A 23,386-nucleotide genomic window follows, 5' to 3' on the forward strand; every position below is an offset into this window, starting at 1 on the left:
TATCACATCCCTTCTCAAGTCACTGGTACGACATCCTCGGCTCCCAAAATAACAGCCAAATAGAGAACTTTCATGGTTCGGTGGCTACAGCTAAGCACCTGACGGCTGGTATAGGAGCTTGGGATGAGCTACAGCCAACACATCTCAAAACCAGCCTCTGACAGCTGGGGGGAATGACTCTTCCTGCAGCTCTGTAGGCCTGTGCATCCAAAAACAAAGGTACACAGTTCTTATCCTGTCATCCACTAAGAGACGTGACACGTCTACATTTGGCTGGTGATTGCTCCTCATGTTTCTGACAGGTCCTGCTGCAATAGGTGTCTTGTCCCCCACAGCCACTCTGAGGGACTGAAGAGGCCACAACATCCCTCTGCAGTTAATGCTCTGATGGATATTCCTACCTAATTAGATGTGTAAAGCAGAAATCAGTGCACATTGGTGTTAAACCCCGATGAACAGAAAGCATGTTTTCCAGAATGCCTCTCCAGGTGATATCCACCATCATGGTGACTCTTTCTCTGACCCAGCGTTGCTGTCCCCAGTTGGCAGAACAGGCTGCCCGATTCTCACCAAAGGGAACAAGCATCGAAAATAACAAAAGCTATCCAAAACCTCTAATGAAATGGTCTCAATAAGGTTTCTAATTCATTAGCTGGAAGCGATTTTGTAACTTTGATACCCCTCCCCCTCAATCGACTTCCTCTGGCAAGCGCAAAGGCCCTGGAAGGCTCCACCAGGCAGGAAGAATGGGCAGCAGGCCCACGGCACCAAACTGTTTAATGACCGGGTTGTTGTGCGAGTGACTGTCATCTGTGAGAGGAGGATGTTTTCCAGTTTGTCCTTGGCAGCCAAAGCTCCGCCAGCTAGTGCTAGAGGATAACCACAGCGCAAATACATGGAGTTTCAAGAACTTTTGCTTTTAGGCATTTTGAGTGATGGGTGCTCTTTTGGATCTGCACTTCCTCGAAGCTCAAGGTCTGAGCACCTCTAATCAGGAAAAGCAATCTCTTTAATTTCAAAATACAGCTGGAGGTTTGTTTATGTACAGTCAACAATAGAGGTTTCCCAAGCTCTGCAATTTATGGGCAGCAATCATGAATGTTTATTTCACTTTTTCACTGTAATATAAAGTTCTCCTAGTACCTGCGTCTACCTAGTGAAATGCAAGATGAAAGGTAAACCATACAAGAGCTGAAGCTTGGGTCCCTATGAATGGTCTTAGGTCTACAGCTTTATGCCATTCATGATGAAAACACATTTTTCATACTGAGAAGCTTTAAACTAAACTAAAAAGCAATTTCAGCAGCAGAATGTTAATTATTAACACTAAATATATGAAGTAGGAAGTATTTAACAACTTGGCCTAGCTACTGAAATGGATACCTGCACATACCTACATTTCAAAGCTTGTTCTACTACATCAGAGCTTCCTCTGAAATATAACACTACCAGAAAACATCATATTCTGTTGAGAAATGACAGTTTCATTTGAAACAATCAGAAGACGCTAAGTATTGTTTATCTGTTCCTGTTACAGCTCCAGGGGATTCTGAATAGTGAAATGCCCAAGCCCTTTGTTCAGTTTCTTTCCCAGGAAGGAAACAACAGTCCATGTTACAGCACTTTGTCACTTGCTGTCAAAATGACATGCTGTTGTTGCACACCAGAAACGGCCTAAAAGCATAAAGCAGCACAGAAAGCAGTTTTTTGCCAGCTAAGCATTCTCATCCAAACTTCTAAAAAATTGCATTAACTAGTGTATAACTAACTAATAAATAAATTCCTCTGTTATTTAGTATGCTCATGGTTGTGCAATGACTGCTAGGTGGCAAAGCAAACATTAAATTTTTCGCTGTTCCTCTTGTCTTCTGACACTTTCAAAGTCCCATAGGAGAAGCGAATATATTTGATGGCATCACTGAAATGCAATATATCTTAATGTTCATCTGTTCTTCTACTGAGGAGATGTCAGAGGTTAAGTACAGCTCTTCGCAGGGAAAGAAAAGCAGCATGAAAATGATGGTGCTAAGAACTAAATTGAATTACCACCTGTGAGTCCAGGTGCCCCTGCTGAATTAAGGTATTTCATGCAGCTCAACCTACAGCTGGTCTGTAGCTTCACTGTGTGCAATCTTACATTTGTAATACAACCTTGTTTCCTAAACCCAGGAAACTCCACCCCCCTCCATGTCTGGGGAATGCTTATTTTGGAACCCACACGGTGAATGTTCATCCAGTCTCCTGAAGTACTGAAGGGTCAAACCAATATGAATACTACAAAATCAATCCCTTTCTATTGCTTTTCTTCTGATTACTTCCCCAGTATTTTGACAGTGATGCTAAGATGAAAATCATAGATAATATTTCGGGCCTAATATTGCCCTGTTTAGGTTATAGACAAATATCTAATTTAATGCTTCAGTTAGCACTATCAGAGACCTACCTAATAGGCATGTTATTTAAAATAGCACGCACCCCCCCACTTTAAGGGGTTCAAGAATAACGTCTCCTTCCTTTTTGCACATGGAAGGCCTGAGAGGCATTGAAAGCAGTGCACATGCACAAATTGTAGTCTTCTGAACCGCACGTGGCAGGCTAGAAACGTCACATTTGCAGAGACGTCATCGCTGCATCTGCTGCGGAAGCTAGAAACGCTTAGTGAAAATCACCACGAACTGACTCTTGCCATTCAGACTTTCAGCATTAAACTTACCCTGCTATGGGTAAGGGCATGAGCACCAAGTTTGTTCCTTGCCTCTGTTACTCCTGCTAGCAAGGCAGAGGGATGTCTACACAACAGAGATTCTCACTGACATGTTATTGCTCAGCTTTGGTTTTAAATGTTGAATTTTCAGTTAACCACCTCATGGAAAATTAGGAGAAATGGCCAAATCACAGTCCTCCTAGTCCAGAATTTCAGTTCATTTCTGCAGATGCCAGTAGCTAGTCCAGCTTCCACTGAGGGACTCCATCACTGGGATTTCTCTGCCATGAATAAACTGAAGACATGAGCTTACTCAGAAATGGCTATTCAGGAATAATGTTACCTTGAGGACACACCTTGGTTATCTTCAGAGACGTGAGAATTGGAAGGCTACCCCACCTCCCCCTCCTGCAAGGGGCAAGGGAAAAAAAAAGCCAGAGGAATGCTTTTTCTTTTCCTGGCATGCAGTATAGTACGGCAGAAGTAATTAAAAGAACATACGGAGAAATGAACAAAGTTGCCAAACCTGGCTGTTCAAACAGCATGGACTATCCAAATCCTGAGAGGTCTGCACAAAGAGGCAATTGCAAAAAAGCTGTCTACTAAAGGTTTTCAAAGTAGAAGAGCTTGGCAGAAAATTAGGTGGTTGTTTATTAGCTTGGCTTCCAAGTCCCTCCCTCGGCCCTCCCCCCTAAATCCTGCTCAGCTTGGAAAACCCCTTTCACAGGAGAGGCTGTCAGGAAGAATCTATAAGCAGATCTTTAGGCAATCCTGAGGGGCTACCTCAGGCTAAAAATAAATAAATGACCTGACAACATAGATGTTTGAAAGCTGTTGCTTGCCATATCAAATCCAAAAGTACTGCTGCTCATGTTTCTGCCTTCCTACAGACAGATGGCAAAGTAGAGTCAAGTCAAGAAAATCCTGGTGAAACAGGAGAAGTCCTAGGTGCCAGGAACAGATGTCTCCAGACTCTGTCTTGAGCGCCCTTTATTCTTACATATCCACAGGCCAGCTGCCCTTCTTCCACCCTTAGATCTTGGTGGTTATATTGCTGGGGAGGGTGAAGCACCTATCTAAAGCCAGTATGTTGTGGGGTTGTTTTTTTTTTTCAGCTACCAACATGTAAATTACCTCCGATGCAAAGGAATTCAAATCTCTTTCTGTGAAGAATTTGAAGACTCAGCTTTTAAAAATACTTCTGACCTTTTTCACATAAATCAACTCTGATGCAAATGTCTTCTCAAGGGAGCAAAGACAACTAAGATATCTTTACATTAGTTGTGAAGAGTATCAGAAGGAGCAATATGTAAAAAGTTAATTTATTTCCACTTAAAAATCAGATTTCGGTTCATGTAGCATAAGCCTCTTACAGGACTTTAAAGATTTTTCTGGTTTTGATCTTGGCACAAAACACTGGTATCTCTTTTTCTAAGAAACATGATTTTGAAAAAGCAGATAGTTGTGAGGAGGTTACGTTGCCCAACTAGTGAATTTTGCTTCACGTACTGGAAATAAAAGGCACAAAATACAGAGCCTCTTCATAAAACAGCATTTCCACTGCAGAGAAAAGAAGTTAACCTTGAAACCAGACTAATAGAGATTTCATTAGGTTTTATATAGCAGGAATGGTTTGGCTCCAGGTCTATTTAATCCAAACCCCGAAGGTTTAAATCCCACTATATTACAAAAGCATTATTAGCTCAGAGTTAATTACAGATTCCAGTTGGAGCATGACCCTTTCTGCACGGAAAGGAGCAACTCAGCTAATAGGACAGCTCTGCAACATCACTTTTTTGGCACCTGAATCCTGGATTTGGCATACCTGATTAAGATCAATTAAAATGTTGACATTAAGACCCTATTACAGAAACGCAATGCCTTCCCAATAGAAATACCAGCATTCTACAAGGGATACTCTTGAACACTTCTTATTTTGTGAGTGGTGTCTCCAGCAAGCCAGCTCCACCTCCAATACTGATGATTGCCACTCAAAGAGAGATGTTTGTTTCCAAACTCCCCACATTACAGGTCATCTGCCCCCGATACTGAGCCATTCAGGGAACTCAGCTTCAGCAGAAAGCTTCAGGAAGAAAATGAATGTTTTTTAACCTGTGCCAGAAGTTTTGTGTTTGAGCAGCTGGAGAACAAGGAAAAGCATTTTTAGGAACAAAGACCTGAAGAGATGATTGAGGTGGCTGTGCCCAAGCCTTTGCAATTCAATGCACCGACGCAGTTCAGCTCTATTTCACGAACGCATGAGGACCATGTTTTCCACACACCCTATCCTGCAAAGCTCTCCTCTCAGAGGTGAAGCTCTGCCCTCTTGATGATACTGTAACATTCGGTAAAAGGCCAGATGCCCAGCTGTGAGGCCTTACAAGTGGAGATGGCACTGCTTTATGTGCTTTGTTTCTGCCATGCAGGGAGGCCATTGAATATTCCCAGATGATCACAGAAAGCAGTTCACATACCTCTGAGAAAAGGGGGGTGCTGAACCTGAACCCTGTTTTCACAGCCTGGAGGGAAAAAAAAACCCCAACCCTCCCTCAACTCCCTAATACTGATTGTTTAATTCAATGCTGTGATCAGAATGCATCAGTCCATAAAGTATCTGGTAAAACTGTAATGCCCATGGATCACAAATAAACCCCAGCTCACATACAGATTTTAGGTGTGGTATTTCATAGGAGAGCAGAAATCCTTTTTTTTCCCCTCTCCTAAAATCAAATTATGCATAATAAGGGCCTGGGAGGGGTGATCCTTCCTGGATTGCAGAGGGAATCAGCAGAAGTCCCAGAGCATGACAGAAACACAGAGCAAATCTGGTGCAAATTTATTTTTAATTTTGCTGCTGTTTACAGCAGCCTACTCCTCTTTTAAATACCACTCCCTCCTCTCCCTGGGCTGAGACACTGTTCACTTAGAGATGAAACTCCTGAGCCCAGAGTTAAGATAGAGGCCTCAGGGTCTAAGTGTGAATATAAGGATGAGCATGATTCTGGAAGAATGTATCAGTTTCTCCAAAACTGAGAAGCAGCAGTGTTTTCTGGAGGAGCAACAAGACTAATAATAAAATACTTTTTTGCTCTGCAAAATCAAATGCTAATTGCTGCAGTGCATCAGAGTTTAGACAGCTAGTAGGCAAATACTCACATCTACTTTACAGCTCTACAGCCTAGATGGGAAAGATATGAAATGGCAGTTCAAATACTGCGCCTGTGTCAAATCATTAGGGAGTCTGACTATGAGCTCTTGTTGTTCTGCAGCCAGAACTAGGTTATATACGTATGTTCAGATTTTGGCTTGTTAGAGAACATTCTGTCAAAGGCATCAGGAAAAACTGAACTTGAACAATCTGGACAAAGCTGCGGTTTTGGGTTGGGGTTTTTGTTTTGGGTTTTTTTTGGTTTTTTTTGTTTGGTTGGTTTTGTGGTTTGTTTTTTTTTTTTTTTAAACCAATGTCTGGCTACTATGCAGAAATAGTTAAAGAACTAACAGCAGATGGGTTGTTGAAGAATATCTGTATAGCTTGACTGAGATTACAGTGAGAATCTAAGCATTCTTCAAGTTTTCCGGCCTCCAATTTTCTCTTCTGTGTGGAAATAAATGACAGAAGAGAAGACTGGTAACATTTTGAAGTCTCTTTGGAAAGCAAGAACAATGTAGCAACATCATTATTACAGACTAACACACTTATGAACAGCATGTAATATAAGCTTTTTAATAATATTTGACTTAATACCCCAGATTACTGTCTCTTCAGTATTTCATGGTTATCACTGAACACCCTCAATTTACATTCTTAAATAAGTTACTGTGTAAATAAAGTATGCTCAGAGTTCTTGTATGTGGACAGTACTTACATTTAATTACAGATGATCTGGATATATTTATAGGTGCAAAATACATTAAAATTGTTTACAGGAAATAAGGTCAACTAGCACTAACTCTGGAATCTAAATGTTCACAACAGCACCGACAGTAGCTCAGCTATTTATTTGAACATGCTTTTCAAAACGTACTTTGGAACGCAGTAAAAAAGAAATTCAAAGAAATGCCAAAAAGAGGGAAGCACAGAAGATCAAAACTCCATAGCAGGTTGGATCAATAAAATATTAAACTGCAGTTCTTAAATGTAAGTACTACACCAAGTAGTAGTCTGGTTGGTCTTATATGGTGTCAAAGCCCTTGTTTTCTAAAGGAGACAGTAATAAGCATTTTCCCTATTCGATCCAATCAAGATTTAGGCATCGTGCTATAAAAGCAAACATATCTGACACTTCTTCTATAACTTTAGCAGTTGGCTTTCCTGCTCCGTGCCCAGCCTTGGTGTCAACATGTATGAGAAGTGGATTGGTTTGTTTACGGCTTCGGCCCACAACATATTGCAGAGTAGCGATAAACTTCAGTGAATGTAGAGGGACCACACGATCATCGTGGTCTGCTGTGAGAAGCAGCGTAGAGGGATACTGGATGCCATCTTGTTCTGGTAGTTTGATATTGTGAAGCGGAGAGTACCTGAGAAGAGCACACAAATGTTTACGTATTTTTTTTCCTCAAGACCCAACAAGAAGGTCCTCTCATACTGAAATCGTCACAGTGGCATTCGATAGCACTCAGAGTACTACAGTTCTCAGCTGCATAAATCAGAATTGCACTACTGGCAACTGATACATGGTCGTGGCCACAGATCTCTGGCTCTCAAATGTGAAGCAAGTACATTTCTTTAATTTCAGAGAGGCATATGCATACGTCTCACAGAAATGCCAAAAATACCAGGAACGGGCAACAGGGAAACGGCAGCAAAAGCTGTCAAGTCCGTAGCAGGATCCATCCTGCTGGGAAACAGGGAAATCAAGACTTTTTCACAGCATACGTATGTAGTCCAGGTCTGCATGTGGATGGCTTCTTCCCATGCAAATTTGGAAGCAGTCTCTGATGGTAAGCCACAAGTGCTGTACAGCTATTAAATTTGCTCCCTCCAATATTTAGGTCACCTTCGAACATGCATGTACTCTGAGGGAACACCATGCAGGAAACTGAAAGGAGAACTGTTAAGTTTTCCTGCTTTCAATAGATGACCTTGATTCCTATTTTTTTTGAGCAATGAATAATCTAACTTTCAAAATTTGCTTTCTTTGCAGGAGAATTTACATCTGTACATTTAGCTACTGTAACATAACATAAAAGGTGTTTCTACATATCTCAACACAAAGTACTCTCTAGCATTAGAAATTAAACATAATAGTAAGTCACAAAGAATTCCATCTAACCATTTCATACTTCATTTAGACAAAGCTACACCTAGGAAGAATGTTACATTCCTTAAATCAAGAGTAGGATACTATTTTTTCCCCCTATTTCATGACAGGAAATACAGAAGGAAATGTTGCTTTATTTTTGAATTACTTTCCCACTTGGAGGAGTACCCATTAAGTAAGTCCAAATTATTTTTAAGAACACGTGACAATATTTGAATGTCTAACCTAATAGGTTCCCGGCTTCCTCATTTTCATCTAAGGAACAATGTAAGTGAATTTGCAGACTATGATTTGTTTTGAAAAGAAGTTAAATGATAGTCACTACATGCTACTATTTGCCTTATGTATTCTTTGGGTATCTGTAAAGGCAACGTCTAAGCAACATTACATATATATCTTCCTACATTTGGTAAGCAATTGCCAGCTGTTGAAAAGGAGGCAAAAAAATATTTCAGGTATTACCATATCAGATGCCTCTAAAACTATGCATTGAGATCTTGTGAGTAAGCATGTGTGTAAGTAGGTATGGAGTGACTCCTTCCTACAGATGCATTTCTCCTAATCACAGAATGAATTTAAAACTTTGCTTCTACTTTACCTCTTCAGAATATCTGAACTCACAGATGTGCAGGCAAGTTTCAGCGTCCAAAATCATGAAGATTATTTGGATCATTTTTATAACAGTTAATATTTTATCTATTATCTAAGATGTAAGTTATCTATTGATAAAAGATGAATTATGAAATGTTAATTGTTTTGTGCACTATATTTACAAAAATGTGTTTGCCAGTGAAAGCTTAAATTAGGCAACTGGAGGTTTTGAAACAATCTAATTACAATGGGCCCACCTGATATCTAGTATTTGAACTTGACATTGATTTTTTTTTTTTTTTTTTTTTTTTTTTTTTTTTTTTTTTTTTTTTTTTTTTTTTTTTTTTTTTTTTTTTTTTTTTTTTTTTTTTTTTTTTTTTTTTTTTTTTTTTTTTTTTTTTTTTTTTTTTTTTTTTTTTTTTTTTTTTTTTTTTTTTTTTTTTTTTTTTTTTTTTTTTTTTTTTTTTTTTTTTTTTTTTTTTTTTTTTTTTTTTTTTTTTTTTTTTTTTTTTTTTTTTTTTTTTTTTTTTTTTTTTTTTTTTTTTTTTTTTTTTTTTTTTTTTTTTTTTTTTTTTTTTTTTTTTTTTTTTTTTTTTTTTTTTTTTTTTTTTTTTTTTTTTTTTTTTTTTTTTTTTTTTTTTTTTTTTTTTTTTTTTTTTTTTTTTTTTTTTTTTTTTTTTTTTTTTTTTTTTTTTTTTTTTTTTTTTTTTTTTTTTTTTAATAAATGCTTTAGATAAATTTAGATCTCAATGTACTTGTAGCACATGTACTTTTTAATATCTAAACACTCTATTAAATTTCAGACCAGCCAAATTGTTTAGTGTGTTTGAAGCATTCTCCTGGAATGTCAATCTTCATTATTAAAGGAATACAAATGCAATAACAGAAGACAATGTTCCAGAAAAATATTTTAAAATGATGGCACTTATTCTAACACACTTGTTATTAGCCATATCCAATGTGCAGATCGTTTCTGTTCTCACACAGCTGTCTCTCTCCTCTCTTTTTTTTTTTTTTTTAAATAATCTTTCCAGATTTCTCAGCAAGGAGTTAAGAAATGGATTAATATCCTGTTATGGTCTACTGCCATTCAATTCCTACAAATAAATTCCATCCACATTGTCTAATATAATTCACAATGGTGATTGCCTCTCCCCCATCATAAAAAAATACAATTTATGTAGTGGTTCACTTGAGAATCTGTTGTGACAGCCTAAAGGAGTCATTATTCAGAAAGAATACCTTACGAGTTGTTAAAGCTGCTAGTAGAACAAGGTCTTTGAAAATATGACCAGTTGCCTCAACAGGGCTTTGAAGATAGTCTTTCATGCAAAACTGACTAGTAAGGAAATGCTGAACTCCCCAAATCCAGTGTGGGAAAGGATGAAATAATTCTTAGAATAGATATTGATCATGACAACCCGAAACCGTTGAGCAGACTATGCATTTTAACAACCACAGAAATATTTAAAGGCACTTACTTGCACAGCCATTCAAACTGCTCTTTACAGTCGGAGCAACCGTAGTCAGTGGTCCAAGCATGGCCAATGGTGTACTTGTGGAACTTGAGCATGTCCATCACTCCCACTTGGGCAATAGCACAACCAAATAGGTCGGGGCGCTGATTAGCACAGGCAGCTTCGACAGGAAAAGAACTCTATTAGTATTCATATCTTAAAGAATTAAGCTCAGTAGTGAAAGGTCCGCTGCCAAGTTCGTGAAAGACCAACTTCCAAAAAGTTGTCTTTTATAAACTCAAAGTTTCTTTAAAAAAAAAAAAAAGAGGTAAAACTGTTAAGTTAAAACAATGTGAGAAGAACTATAGATTACCATATAATACCTGGAGCCAAAAAACTTCAGTATAGAATATCTGATATAAACCCAATTGCACTGGGAGAAGACTGCCAGTGAATATGAAGTCAAAAAGACTTTTAAGCAAAACTGAAAGCAAATACACAAATGGATAAAAATTATAACTCCCAAAGATGGTATGTTCAAAAGAGCTTAAGAGCTATTTCCCTTTTCTTCAGGCACCAAACATGCTGTTCTTTGAAAACTGCCTTCCAAACTAGCAAACTGGGATTAAAGGAGACATGCACTTTTAAAATATGTGAGCTTTTGGACTACTGAATTGAAGTTTCTTAAATCATTCACTGTCTAAACTTTTAATATTAGTATCAACAAAGAAAAGGGCATTACGGAGCAAAAGCCCTCCATTTATTGATGAAAGTTTTCTTCCATAATTACTATGTAAACCCATATGAAAAGAGTTTTGATAAAAGCAGACTACTACAAAATCAGAGGAACAACCTCATTTTAATAAAGCAAATTACTGGTTTTCTTTTCTTTTATTAGTATTTCCATCTTCCTACTACTGGAAGGGACAATTTCTTTAAGAATAATGCTTGCCTCATATATTTTAAAAATAACCACAGTAGGCCCATCTAGCTCAGTGTTCAATTTATAAGAGCGGCAACCGGCAGATGCTCTGGGAAAAGGCGTTAAGCAAATACTAGGAGATACTTCCTGTACATTATCAGCCAAACTAGTTGTTTCAGTTTTCCCTGAGTTGGAGTTATCTCCGGCCATCCTGTTAAACAGCCATCAAAACACATATCCTCTGTAAATACATCTATTTCCTTTCTTAATGTTTATTCATCTAGTGTTCATCATATCCTGTAGCAATAAGTTCTTCAACTCCAATTTCTGTTGCTTGATTTAAATCTGTTGCCTGGTGATTTTACAAATTTCACTGTTTTTTTTGAATTTTAAGAAATACGAGCACTGAGATTTTCACATAACTACTACAACGCATCCCAGAATCCCTTTCTTAATTCAGAGCTAATCACTGCGCATCCACACATAGGTATTATCTTTCCCTAATTCTTCTATCTCCTCATTTTTGTCCATTGTGAAAATGGATCATTTATTCCCATTCTTTGCCTCCTACTAACCAGGGTATTGCTATGACATGACCTTGCTTCCAGCTCAGCAAGAACTTTCTTGCATAGCCTTATGCGAGGGACCTTGTCAAAAGCTTTTGAAAATCCAAGACTAACTCCTCACCTAGATCACTGTTACAAGCACCATACACTGCCTGACTCCTTCAAATAGCTCTAATAGATTTGCAAGATATAACTTCAGCCTGCAAAATTCTTCCTTACATGTCAACTATTATTTATTGGTTTCAATTGGTTTGCCCATTAGAGAAGTCAGATTTATTCATCTGCAGCTTGTGGATCACCATGAACCATTTAAAAATTGGCATTACGCTTGCCCCCTTCTGTTCCTCAGATATTCAGGCTTAGTAGCCTGCAATTTCACATCGGCGTTCACTTAGGAACTTGCATGTGCACCATCTGGTCCTGGCAACACACTACTTTTCATTTGATTGATTTATTCCAAAACCTCCTCTGCTGATGCTTCAGCTTGAGTCAGCTCCTCAGAGTATTCCCCATGAAGAGAGACTCTGGTGCAGGGAACTCCCCACACTCCTCAGGAGGGAACATCAGTACAAATAGACCATTTAGTTGTTCTGCTCTGCCATTATCTTTCTTTAGTGCTCCTTTTACACCTCACTAACCTGTAAGTCCCACAGATCCTCTGGCCAGCTTCCTGCTTCTGATGTGCATAGAAAGCTTTCATTGCTAATCTTTATATTGGAAGCAATTTGCTCATCAGTCTCCTGTGGTCCGTCAGTCCCTGTCAGAGTTTACACTCTACCCTATTTTCTTCATTTGAACGTGATTTCTATTTTCTGAAGGATGCGATTTTACTTCTGGTCATCTCTGGTACGTAACCAAGCTAACTCTTCCTGGGTCCTTTCTGAGCCATTTTCATAAGGTATATATAGTGCCTTAAACACATGCCATGTAAAAACTCTTTATCCTTTTAAATGAAGCTTTTGATCTGATCCCTCCCCTTCATGTTATTTCACTTTATGAACATAAATTATATTCTGGTAGAAAAAAAAGCCAAAACAACTATCATAACATTTAATTTTAGTACTCTCTGTTGTAGTGTTTCTTGAAGCACTGTGGGTTGCTCAGGATTTTATAAAAAATTGCTGCTCCTAGTTCCCTAAATAGTTACTTCAGTAAGCAATCACTTACGGAGACGCTCATCCATTCCCACTGCACCCCTTTAATTAGCCACAATACTTAATTATATGCATTAATAAACTGTAACCTGGAACAACAATTTATTTGTGAATTTTACTCCCCTACACATACTTTGAGCTTCGAAATTCAGTACAAAAGTAAGATTTCAAAACCTCAGAACTGTTTGTCTAAGCAAACACGAGAGGTCAAACACTACGTTTGCATGAAGGAGGTTTTCAGCTCACAGCTGTGCTGCTCTACTCGGCTTTGGGATCACACTGCAGGACAAGGAGGTCTTGTTTCACAGTTGAATGAGGCAAGAGCTCAGGGCTCTGCACTCTCTCAGAGACACCTCCTGTTAGTCAGACTAAAAGGAAACAGTATTTTGGAAGAGCAACAATACTCTTCCTTGTCAGTTTTTTCTTCAATAAATGAGAACTGAGAAAATCTGGCAGTGGGTCCTTGCACCTAAAGTATGAGTTATGCTCTCTAGTGCTGCATGAACATCTATTGCAAAATTTAGTTCTGCTTTGATGAAAAAGCACTTACAAGAATTTCCTAAATTCACCTAATTCTACCCAGTCAAGGAGAATCCCTATCTGGCTAATCAAGAGCATGGAAATCCAGCTGGACTGTAATCCATCTGCAAGTGCAAGGGAAGGTTTCTAACAACAGATTTTTCAGAGCAGGGAAGTCTAGATTCCTAACACCTGTCTCCTACTGGAATGACCTACACTCTGCAGATGTCACTCGCTTCCCCTTACCTAAACAAGGAGCCCAACTGACTTGTTCAGCCAGAAACACATGGTTTTTTATGACTAAAGCTGGGTAGGATGAATCTCATCCTGTCTGAAACTGAAGTCCATGTAACCATAAAACAGGATTTTCAGAAGCTATGTAACATGTTGACAGTTTAACTGCATTTCCAAATATACATTTACACTCACATAAAATTGACTTGTGCAATGCTTGCACTCCCAATGGTGTGCAAACCCTTTAATCCTTTACCATATTCATCCATTTCTATTGGTGCTCTTATTTACAATGCACAAATACCTCCTGCCACCTGTAACCGAGAAGCATGTAAGCAGAAAGCAAAAATACAACTTTACTTGTACTTGTTATTTATCTTTAAAACAATTGCTTTTTAAAAATAAGAATGCATGAATAGCCAAGATGCCTTAGACCAAAGATCTGTATAACTCCAAATCCTGTTTCTTATGCTGGATGCTAGTTCACTGAAAAAAAAAAAAAAATCAATAGAGCCAGTATTCAGCAGCAGACAAATAGGGAGGAGTATAAAAAGAAGAGCAAGCAAAGAGTGTGCCTAGTAAATCTGCTCATTTCCTATACGTCAGTGGTTTATGAACTTGAAATGCTTTTTTTTTCCTTCTCACATGAGTAGCTCAACTCTGTCATACTGTCACATGCCTTTCATGCTGTTTAAGAAAAATACAATCCCCAATATTATTCATTTGTGTTTTCTTCTCCTTTCAAAATTGAACAAAATCACCTCCCTTTTCCTTCTACTACTTTCAGATACAGGGATTTAATCAGAAATAAATTTTGTAGCTCTTTCAATACTGCTTAGACTCTCAGACACTTTTGTGACAAGCTTTTCTGTTTAAGAGAGGGCTATTGAAGTGCTACATTTACACAGTCCCTCAAAAGCTCATGACTTTTTCAAGTAGCTGTGCTTGTGTTTTATGTTTCTCACCAGAGATATTCATGATTTTATTTGTGGTCATGTAACCACACAGTGAAAGTAGAGTCAAATTGTTACGTGTCCCTGTACGAAGGCTTTAAATGCAGAACTGTCATGTTTTCATTTGCTCTCTAAGAACAAGAATGCATGACTACGGAAAGAGTAAACGAGAAACTCTGATGAAGGATTACAGGACATGGGATTCTGGCTTACGCTACAGACCGCACAAAGTTTCCCAATGCTATATAACAGATTTCTGGTTATTCAGTAATTATTCTGTAATGGTTAGCCTTAAGAAAGAAAAATCAAAAAACAAATGTTTTTTAAAGCATTCTTACTTACTGTGTGATTCTACCACAGGGTTAGCTCTACCACACAAGACAGTAATTGTAAGCATGGCTTTTAACAGTCAGCCTTTGCTAGAGACTGCAGAATCCCAACGTCCTATGCAAACAGCAAATGGAGTACAATTATATGTATTTAACACCTGGTATATATTAATGCATTGACATTCTGGCAACTTTTGAAAAGAGGATCTCATAAATTTTTGTCTGTTTACTTTGACGAACCCAGTACCAAACCCAGGAAATACACGAGCAGTTCTTACCTACTAAGAGGCCCCCATTTGAGCCTCCATTAATAGTCAGCTTCTTTGGGGATGTGTAGCCTTCCTTGATGAGGTATTTGGCAGCACACTGAAAGTCATCAAAGCAATTTTGTTTGTTGGCCAAGATACCACCTAGCACACAAGTAAAACAAATCAGTTGATGCTGTAAAATCCATTTGGTACCGTCTCTTCAGAAAAACGTGTGCAAAAATACCTGGGAACAATTCCAGTTTCATGAACATTTTAATAATTGATGCAGCTCAGAAAGACAGCAAAAATGAAAGATTCTTTCAACACAGAGAGGGTATAAGATGGTTCTGTCGATAACTCTAATGCTTTCAGAAACTCTGAATAATACATACCTATACTGTGGAGTGAGTGCCAGGTAATGCTCCTAACCAGTAAAATTAAAGCTAAAAGCTTTGCATTGCAAAATATATACAAAATGACCACATACAATCCACTTGTGGTTTGATCTAATGGGACTTTAACAGCATTAAACTCAGTCACAGTGTCTTAAGGCAATAAAGCTTCAACTTACAAAATAAGCTATATAAAATACGCACTTCTAATTTCCTGAACATAGAATATGTGGCTGGTAATTTACTTTTTTTTCTGTTAGTTGTTTTCAAATCAGATGATATATAGCTATGGTCAAAAAAGGACTTCAGAGTTGCATCTTGGTTTGAAATTTTATTAATTAACTATCAATAGGGAAATGCTTAAGATGCTGCCATCCTGTTGAACAAAATTCCAAACGTGATTAGATGTATGAGGAATAAATCATGACTGAAAATGTAGGTCCAGATGACATCATTGGTAAGACTTCCAGTTCTCAAAACAAAAAATTTTGCAGGGTGGGATAAGGAAGGAAAAGGACGGTTTTGCCCTACAATCTTTCAACTATTTGAGCAGAAGAATATCAGCCTAGAGAACTCACAGTTGACGAATTCTCATAATCTTCCCACTTCAGATGCTTTGGGAAGGGACTAAAACTGGCTTCTCCTTGGAGGTATCCTACCTTAAGACCTGGTATGTTCTTTCTCAGGCAATTAAATGCTAGTAAGAAATGGGAACTAGGAAGAAAATCCTCATATTCCTGTAGCAAAGGCTGTGGTCCAGCCAGGTAAGAGGGGCTTAGTGGATTCAGAAGTGGAACTCCAGTTCCTTCTACTTTGTTTAAAAGCTGGATGTTTATTCTAAGCTAATTGCCTAAGGTTCCCACTATGGTCCAGGAACCTCCAGGATAATTAACTCTACCCTAAAATAAGTGAGATGAGCTATAATCTGGAGGTGTCTCTGTCTCCATTGTCCATCCAGTGATCCTAGACAGCCAGTTTACACCGGATGCTTCATTTCTATGTTGCAAAAGTTTGGTAAGATAACTCTGACATTTAGTCATACAGATTTTGTAGAACTGGGACCAGTAAATTTTTAATTTTTTATTTTTTAACAAATACACAATATTCTCACATTAACAAGACCATTGAAGAGAGACATACTGGGACAACAAAAAAGTCTTCAAGTGTGTGGCAATAAAGGAGAAATAAACCTTACTCTTTGCTCAAAGTTCTGGTCTGGTGTAAGGTCAGAATCCTATCTATACAATTAAGCCTAAGCAAACAGACTTCTGTAATTGCTTCTGGAATTAACAAAGAACAGATACATAGCTTATTATGCAACTGCAATAAAAGACTTGGGTCAAAATTAAGCAGGAAATAGGTGGACCAAAGAAGCATTATCATATTAAGATAAATTTTATTAAAACCTATTACAAACCAATTGGCAAATTAAAATTAATGAAGGATACTTCATCTTTAGCAATAATATCCTGTATCTGCAAGCATCTATAGCTTCTATTTATGAAACTATTATATATTCAACTCAATTGTGAGGAAATGACCCAGACAAAAAGTTACCGCAGATGAAATAGTAAAACCAAGATGTAATGATCTGGGAATACCGTTTTGTTTGATAAAAAGTTATTATGAATTACTCCCATGGCAAATTGCTGCATCATAAACACCACTGTTTTGGTGCATTTGCCTTGCTGACAACATCTCCAGCAACTTATCCACCAGATTCTTGGGATATGAATAAGGTGTCACCATTAAATAGTGATGGGTATGTTACAGAGATGAGTAGGACTTTTTCCAGCTTTTTCCTCTGGTGAAGGGATGCAGAAAATTGTCAACAATAAGGCAAGTGGACAATCAAAGGATTAAGACAAGGATTGGATGGGAAAAACATGGAGAGAAATACATCAAAGGTATTAAGAAAAGGGGAAAAGAGATTGACAGGGTTTTGTAGTGAGTGACTTGGTTTCCCTGCAGCATAAAAGTCAGCTTAAAAAAACCCAAAAAGGTCAAATGCCTGCCTAGAAAAAGTTGGACCCCCTAGGAGAGTGGGGAGGGGATGACATGTCACTGCACCTGTGGAGCTGATTGTTTTCATATGAACTTCAATCACATTCACTAAATACAAAAAAAAAGGGTCTATTCATAAATTGTGCAAAAACAATCTGGAGGAGTTACATTCTGAACTCAAAAGCTTACACCTTCTGTAAGGTTCTGCAAATGGTTTATTTTTTTTGTGTGATACCAACAGAGCCTAAATAGTCAGTGCTGTTGTCTTGGGGATCTAGAATTGTGGGGCCATGTGCACCTGCAAACAATGAAAAAGGTATGTGAAAGCAAGCCAGGTCTCCTGCAATACAGACAGACATTTTTTTGAAAATCAGTTCAAGATAAATAGCTGCATTTTCAAACCCTTAAGTCTAGGGAACTTGATCTTGCTTAAAAAAAGGCAATAATTTTATTGGTAAATATTGTGTTTCTACAAAACTATTTTTAAGTAGGTTGCAGAAATTAAAACAATCTAATGCAAACCATCAGATAACACTGGACAACGTACAGATCTAACATATGAGTAAGGAAAAAATTTACTTTTCTACAGAATAAATAAAAGGCAAAAGGAGATGTGAGTATGGAAGAGGGAGTGAAGAGAAAATGTTGTCATTTTCATTGCTAAGCCTGCAGTTTTGTTCCTCTACTTGGACTGATTTACCTTTGTGCCAGGTCTCTCCATATTCACCACCGCCCCTGATGTTCGCCACCGCTAGAACACCCCCTAGGTGTCGCACAAAAATAAGTCTTGACACACTGAAAAAGCAAACAGATAGAGGATTATTTTTAACTTCCAATTTTTATATCCCTACCACTTTTACAAAAATACTTTGAGGGAAAGATCTCTCCCAAAATCAATTATAAAATCGTGAATGAAGTCCCCCTTGATGGCATACCTGAGTAGCCAGGCTTTTTTCAACGGTTATCCATGGAAATGAAACCCTCTGCAGCCTCAGGAGAGGAAGGAACCAGTGCTGGTCCATTCTTCCTCCTTTAGTTCTGCACTTCGGAGGAGAGTGGCCAGTGGTTCTGCCTAACAGAAGAACCCCCCCCAGGACGTGTCACCATTTTTTTTATCATCTTCAAAGCCTTCAGGGTGGGGACTAGAGCTATGCCGTACCACTATAGCTTTCTGAACTGTTCCTCTTCCGTGGGTCCTCTGCTTTTTCAGAGGAAAGGAAGGCTTAGCCCAAATGAAGAAAGCAAAGAATTAAGATCAGCACTTGATCTTTGTTTATGAGCAGGTATTTTCAACTTCTGCTTAATGTACTTCTTTTTGGACCTTTATAAAACTGTGTTTGCAAAGAAAAACTCTGCTTCTACCATTGTTTTGTGCCAGGATCTGCAGTCAAGTTCTGTCCAATCCCCTTCTTATTTATTTTCCACTTGCATTGCTAAATACAAAACAAACACTAAAAAATAAAATTACAAGTTCTGCCTTCCCTAGTATCTCTAGAACCTCGCTGAAAGCTAAAGTAGCATATTTTTTTTAAATGTCAAATTGCAAAAGTATCAAAGCTACTTCTATCTTTTTAAAAGGGACTGAAGTAATTTAAATTGTATTTAACAATTCAGAGAAATAGATCTCTGATCTGCTGAGGCAGCAGCTTAACATAGTAGAAGCTGCAGATGGCAAACCACACATATGCCAAGGAGACCAGTAAAATACTAAAATTTAATCCCAACAAGACTTTTTTTTCCTCTAGTAGGTTTAAGTTTCTTATTTACTTGAAATCTTTGCTCATGCAAGAAACCACTGCCTGCAGAAATTAATCCTATTCAATCACAAGAGCAAGGACTGGGCCTTTTTACCTTTAAGTCCCCCTATGGCTTATCAGAAATGTCTTGAAAGATGGTAGTCCTACAGTGTGTCTCATGTGGATGTAGTATCAAAACAGGTAAATTTTTCGTACCTCCCAAAGCAATTATCTATGTACTGGCACTTGTTCTTGACAGCACATACCAAGGATTAAGGAAACAAAAAGAAAAGCAGGAGGATGACTGATAAGAGATTTCTGTATTTTCATAACTCATCAAAGGAAAAACTTTCTACCTAGGCTGGTTATCTGTGGCCATCAGATGGCTCAGGAGGCATGAATTATCTCTGCTTCTGTAAAATCAATTCTGAAGTCCATCACTGTGAATTGTACTTTTCTTAGATTGCTGTGACATGCTGATCAGATGCAAGATTGATATTTGATAAGCACACTGTGCACAGGTCAGAGAGCATTATTCTGTCAAACTCCAAGACACCTAATTTCGACAGGCTGCTGCACAGCTAATGTGGAATAGCTTGACAGTAGGTTGCCTCATGAGATTGTGGCTTCTTAGTTTTTGGTATGTTAGAGCCACAAAACCTCCCAGAATATTCTGCACTTCTTTTCCCTGTCTCTGTCCCAAACAAAATCAATGGAAACATTTTGGTCCAAACTTATTTGATCTCCTAGTAATCCAAGGTAGCAAGTATAAGAATTGCAGGTAAGGTAAGAGCTTGCTACCCAAATATATTGCCTGAGAATATTTAAAAAATAAAAAATTCCAGAACAGAGTCCATCCTCTTCCATCTGCTGAAAGAAACTGTGCCCGTCTGAGGGATCAGCATATTTAACCAGCAAAGAATCTGTGAGCAACGCAAAATGAAAGTATTGAGTGCATCCTATCCTGTTCATGGACACCTCTAACAGAGATGGTACCTTGATGATAATTTTTGGAGGAGTGTAAGTGACTTAGGATCTCACAGGATATGCAAGTACTCTTATTATAGGACGCTAGTCCCCATTTCCACAAACAAACAATTTTTCTGTTGCACAGACCCTCAATAGGATAAAGTCCAGAGTTTGGTAACAATCATTATATTGCCCAAATTATAAGTAAGGTTTAGTATATCTGTGCTCACTCTCAGCAATACTACTGGGATTTAGACACCTCAGAAAATATTACCCCATATACCCCAACATATACATCTAGTAATGTCACTGCCAATGACTATTAATTAATACCCACTCTGGTACGGGCAGTAGTAAAGTGAGTCAGGACCCTAACTTGACCAATACTTTGAAGTAGATGTGCCTAGAGCTTATAACAAGCTTTCTCAAAGTGACTTTTAAGTTCAAGGAACCAGGTTTTATAAGTATATAATCAGGACTCATTAACGTTTAAAAAAAGTGAAAATTCCAAGTGATCAGACAGCACAAAATTCAAGTTTTATACACAGCCCTGCTACTGCCTCCTGTGTTCTTCCAGGCAGGTTCTTGCTTCCAGATTTGATTTCAAGTCAACTTGCTGTCTGAGTCACAGCAAACTGCCCAGTCGCCCTGGATGCCTACGAAATGTCTCATTCTGCACAGGAAGGTCTGGCTCCCTGCTCTTCCCAACAGTCTCTATAGCCTTTTGCTTATTATCCCCGTTTTTCCTTCTCTCCTGGGAGCTGGGTAAAGAAAAACAGGGTCAGGAAGGAGCCAGTGGAGGGAGCAGAAGATAGTTCCTTCCCTGGAGAGCTCCTTCCAGATCCTATCACTCTTAAGGAGCATAACATAAAAAATAAGAAAACAGGTATTGTTTTTTACAGTATAGAGCAACGTGAGGAGCTGTGCTTCAAGGAGCAAGAATGCTTTTCCAGAATTACTGATCTGCTGTCAGGTATTACAGCTGACAGAGAAATGCAGGCTAGTACACTGGTGATGGGGAAAAAAATCCTGAGTCACTGGACGTGGTTGCTTTCTTGGCTTTTGTGGAGAAGGAGGGAGTGGTAACAAAGTAACCCAAAAGAGTAACCTTGCACTCTGCAGCGGTGGCTGCTACGTTGCCTGACCTTTCTGTGGGCTTACAGTCTCTCCCCGCACCACCTCTTTGCTTAAAGGCTTGGTACAACCTGGCCCTGTAGCAGTGAAATGCAATTTCACAGCCTGCTTCACAATCAGCTGTATTCCAGCATGCAGTAGAAATTGCTTCTCCTGTACCCACACAGGCAGATACAGAACAGTGAAGGGAAACACGTTGGTTCCTGCTGGGTAATTAGTCAAATCTGAGGCATTAGTGGTGGGTTTGTGATGGCGTTTCCCCAGCAGCTCTGCCAAGCCACTGGTGTCAGTTCCATCAGCCTTAACTTGCACTTGCTATGCAGGCTGTATAATTAATGACAGTGCTTTAGCGGGCACCATACTCAAAATGCTACCAAATGCAGCTCTTCAGTCCAGAGGAGCATATAAAAGATGCATGCTTGCATTCAAAAATAAACCACTACTGTAACTGACTTAATGACTTTGGCCTATCATTCTCATAGTTATTTCTGGATCCTCTAACCTGTTGGTTTGTTTCTATTGCTTTTGGTGAAAAAGATTTTAGTTTCATTTTTTGTGTTGAAGAATAAATGAAAAGCAACATCAGTTTCTGAATTAAGCAGAAATAAGCTCCCCAAGCCAGAGAGTTGGCTCATGTTGACATGTGCAAAATACCAGTGAGAAAACATTGTAGTGGCTTGAAGAAATACAGGGCAGAAACGAACCACTGGAAAGGAGAAGGTGGAGTGCTTTGTGAAAAGTAAGAGGCTTAAGTTCAAATAAAAAATCCAGGAACTTTTTTGTTTGTTTTTTAAAGGTAAGCAGGCTACTACTCGGTTGCATTTCCATAGCCATGTCTTGGCTCAGGATCAGGTAAACTATGTGGTAAGCCTCAGCCTTGACCATCCTGTGGCTGCTTTCTAGCACTCGTGCCTGTGGTCATCTACAAAAAGTGACCAAATCGTGGTGTTGGGCTGTGGCTGGAGCAGCACACGGACCTGGGAACTACTCATGGAATATTGCAGTACATAGTAACAGGGATGTAGTCAAACATTACTTGAATCTGCCAGGTAAAGGGGGAACTGGACGTCCTGCCTTTCTGGCACAAATTCTTTTATTGCAATTTCCTTTCCCCAATCTTACCTGCCTACTTTTGGAACACACTTCCTTACTGAGTACTCGGTTCTCAGGTTATTAACCATAAAGATGAATTAGAAGGCTTTGGCTTTTCTTACTTTTCTGTTAGAAAGAGAAAGGCTGAGAAGGGATATGTTGGTATTACAGGGAGAGAATGAGGGGGGAGGTGTGGCCAATCATGTTTTATTTATGTTGTCAGTGGGATAATGTATTTTGATCTGGAGGTGACTGATAGTTCTCTGTGCATTTACTTTTAAGGGACTGTTACAGATTCATATTCTTATTTTATGAACTGTATAATAAAGGTTTCATAGCGCTCAGGAAGACATAGGTCACTGCTCCAACCTCCCACCTTCCTCTCTTCTGTCAGCTGCACCCTCCTGCTGCTGTTTGCTGGACTCCTACGAGAGTCAATTTTTAACTTGCCAAGATGGCAGAAAACCACCCACCCCTTTTTGTTGGGATAGTTTTCTGCCATTCTTGCGAGGTAAATCAGCTTAGCAAAGGTTCCAGCAAGCACCAGGGCCAATGAATGGGAGGTGGAAGGAGGCACCGTGAGATACCTTCTCCTTTTGCCAGCAGCCAGCTCGCGTCAGCTCTGCAGTATGTGAAATTTTATCTTAAATCAATAGATACATAATATTTACTTTAAAAAAGAAAACATGATAAGTTTTATCACAGTTTTCAGCAGCTACAATAAACTGTAATAAATCAGTGCTTGAGCCTAATCTAAAAAGGAATTTAAAAACTATTCTGGTTATATAATTGTCTCTCTCAAAACCCACAGGAAATTAAAAGTGTAGCTTTACAAGGCAGATAAAAACCATTCAAATAATCATAGAACACAAGATGGGAGGTCCATTGTTAGACAAGGTATTTGCTAGAAAGAACGAGAAACTGTAAATGCTATTTAGAAATACAATCACAGTGACCTGGAAGAGCAAGCACTACAAAGGATTTCTTGAAGTGTGCTGGCTCTAAAGCAAAACTGGTAGCACCTAAACTTAATAGGATGGTTGCATAATAAATTATTTTTGTGTTGGTGAGCTGCTCTTCTACTATCTGAAAAACTGCTCTCCATTCAAGTCTTTTGC

At 38.5% G+C, this 23,386-nt stretch overlaps 1 protein-coding gene across 1 annotated transcript in view; it reads right to left on the reverse strand.

The window, feature by feature from the left end:
- Nucleotides 1-6,400: 6,400 nt before the first annotated feature.
- The window catches only part of PREP (prolyl endopeptidase), a 116,676-nt gene continuing 99,690 nt past the window's right edge, over nt 6,401-23,386 (reverse strand). Inside the window, exons 11-14 of the mRNA XM_019473576.1 lie at nt 18,038-18,132; nt 14,972-15,103; nt 10,041-10,197; nt 6,401-7,225 (exon numbers count right to left, since the gene is read on the reverse strand). Coding sequence (XP_019329121.1) covers nt 6,931-7,225; nt 10,041-10,197; nt 14,972-15,103; nt 18,038-18,132 — 679 coding nt within the window. The 3' untranslated portion in view covers nt 6,401-6,930. The remainder of the gene's footprint in view (nt 7,226-10,040; nt 10,198-14,971; nt 15,104-18,037; nt 18,133-23,386) is intronic.

Source organism: Aptenodytes forsteri, unplaced genomic scaffold (genome assembly GCF_000699145.1).
Source record: "Aptenodytes forsteri isolate BGI_AS27 unplaced genomic scaffold, ASM69914v1 Scaffold171, whole genome shotgun sequence".
Taxonomy (NCBI): Eukaryota; Metazoa; Chordata; class Aves; order Sphenisciformes; family Spheniscidae; genus Aptenodytes; species Aptenodytes forsteri.